This window comes from Rhinopithecus bieti, unplaced genomic scaffold (genome assembly GCF_001698545.2).
Source record: "Rhinopithecus bieti isolate Rb0 unplaced genomic scaffold, ASM169854v2 scaffold_83527, whole genome shotgun sequence".
Lineage (NCBI taxonomy): Eukaryota > Metazoa > Chordata > Mammalia > Primates > Cercopithecidae > Rhinopithecus > Rhinopithecus bieti.
In genome coordinates this window covers 1,292,185-1,294,403 of record NW_016837625.1, presented here as the reverse complement: position 1 = coordinate 1,294,403, position 2,219 = coordinate 1,292,185, and the positions used below count along the sequence as shown (strand labels likewise).

General features: G+C 44.2%; 1 protein-coding gene across 1 annotated transcript in view; it reads right to left on the bottom strand.

Moving 5' to 3' along the window:
• Window positions 1-2,219, bottom strand: part of DAAM1 (dishevelled associated activator of morphogenesis 1) — a 185,936-nt gene that overhangs the window by 110,516 nt on the left and 73,201 nt on the right. Inside the window, 1 exon segment of the mRNA XM_017865861.1 lies at window positions 524-743. Within this exon segment, the coding sequence (XP_017721350.1) occupies window positions 524-706 (183 nt within the window). The 5' untranslated portion in view covers window positions 707-743.

Here is a 2,219-nt window from a genome sequence, read left to right as displayed (position 1 = left end):
AAAAAAAAAAAAAAAAAAAAAAAAAAAAATAATGATGCTGTACTTAAGTAATAATGTCTTTCACCAAAGGATCAACAATAGGATGGGAAGTATGACTAATTTTTTAAAAAATACATTAATACTGTATATTCGGTGTGGGGGTAGGGGAGCATTAGGGAATCCCGATAGGTGTGAAGTAAATGAAGGATATGCATACATCTATAGACTAAGGATTGGGATGGAGACAAATTAAGAAGGGCAACTTAAGATGCAATACTGCCACATATTTGAAGAACTGAAGGTCTAAATCCCTCCACCCACTTAAAGCACCAGCAAAGCAGTTGGATGTGGTAATACTACCCTCTTCTAACTCTTCCTTCTCCACAGGTTTAGTGCTGATGTGAGGGTGTAGACATAAAGATGAATGGGGGCCATTTCACTGAAAAGGAAAAGTCCATGTCAAACCAAACCAACTCATTCACATCCTCTCCTCTTCTCCTTCCCTGGCTCCCCACCAATGCCAGGATAGAAAACTAGGACTCACCACCAGTTCACTGAACATGACATCCAGCTCCTCCACAGGGGGCATGGGCAATGCTGGCTCCATGGTCTGAAGCGCAAAGTTGCTATCGTTTCGCAGCCGATAGGTGATTTCTGGATGATCACTATTTCGGAAACAGCAAAAGATGAATGAAATACCTCGTCCACCTCTCTTTCTTGGGGCCATGGTTGAATTCTGTTCTATTTCTTGATGTGACTAAACTCTGCAAAAAGAGGATATGACTTGGTTAAGAGTACAGGAACAGACAAAATGGTTTTTAAAAGGCCAGACCAACTCAAGAAAGAGCTCCGTGTGCCGGCGACATTGTGTGCACCCTGCAGGGCACAGAAAGAACAACACCGAGTGGGTTAGGGTCCAGTTGGGCAGAGAACACACATCCTTCTATTCATTTGTTGACTGTTTCCTGCAATAACTGCTGAGCAAACAGGACAACTCCAGCCACTCTCCCGACAACATACACTCTAATTACACTGAGCTACTGTCTGTTCTTTGTACATCACATTCCCTTTCCTGCCGACCTAACTTGTTCTCGTTACTCTTCTTGAAAGAATGACCTTCTCTTCCTTGCCCCCTAGGAGATCTCCTTCTTATCTTTTAAAGTCTGATTCCAGACTGACTTAAAAGTCTCTTCCCTAAATAGAATTAATAACATATATGCTATGACATATATATCCATTGTAGCATGATCACATTCTAAGCTCTTTATGAGTGTGTCTTCCTGTTAGACTGTGGTAACTGAAGTCAGGGGAAGAGGCTGTGCATCAGGTATTTTGTGGGCCTAGTGCCCTGCACAATGCCAGGAAGAGAGAAGGCACTCCATAATGTTCATTGTATTAACTAATTTAAATTTACAATAAAGCCAGGACTTGAGCTAGAAGGGCCAGAGATTTTCAAACTGAAAAGACAAAATGAATTCACCAATAAGGAAAGGAAATGGTTAAATTACACACACACACACACACACACACACACACACACACACACACACTCATCTAATAGAATATTATGTCCTAATTTAAAAGAATCAAGGCATTTGTGTATGTAGATATGGGAAAATGTTGAAAATGCTATAGGAGTACATGATTTAAAGAATATGTATTTATACATTGTCTGCCACGCACCCGGACTAGGCTGGGCGTTGGTTTTCCTCCTTGAATTTGGGTGGGGAGGGTGTCCTGGGGTGCTGTGTCTGCACTTGTGTTGCTCTGAGGTCAAGTTGTGGCCCCGAGTCCCTGTCCCTCTGTCAAAGTGAAGGTTTGCCCATTTTCAGGTCAGATTTCCCTTGGGTCCGGGCCTCTAGGAGTGGGGGGCATTCGAAGGGGGCGTGAGCACGGTGGACGCGCGTGGGCCTCTTCCTCTCCCCTCAGCTCCTGGGCTGTGTGTGAAGAGCTGCCCAGCGGAATCACCCTCCTGCCTGGTGTTTCATTCACCAGAAATCGTTCTCACTGTGGACTCTTGAGTCAAATGTAATCCAGGAATGGAACGTGCTGTTGCTGGATGCCACACACAGCATCAGGAGCCTAGTTGGGGATTCTATGATCTTACCCCACACCTTAAAAGTAAAGACTAGAGTTGTCAGGCCTCTGAGCCCAAGCCAAGCCATCGCATCCCCTGTGACTTGCACGTATATACGCCCAGATGGCCTGAAGTAACTGAAGAATCACAAAAGTGCAAATGT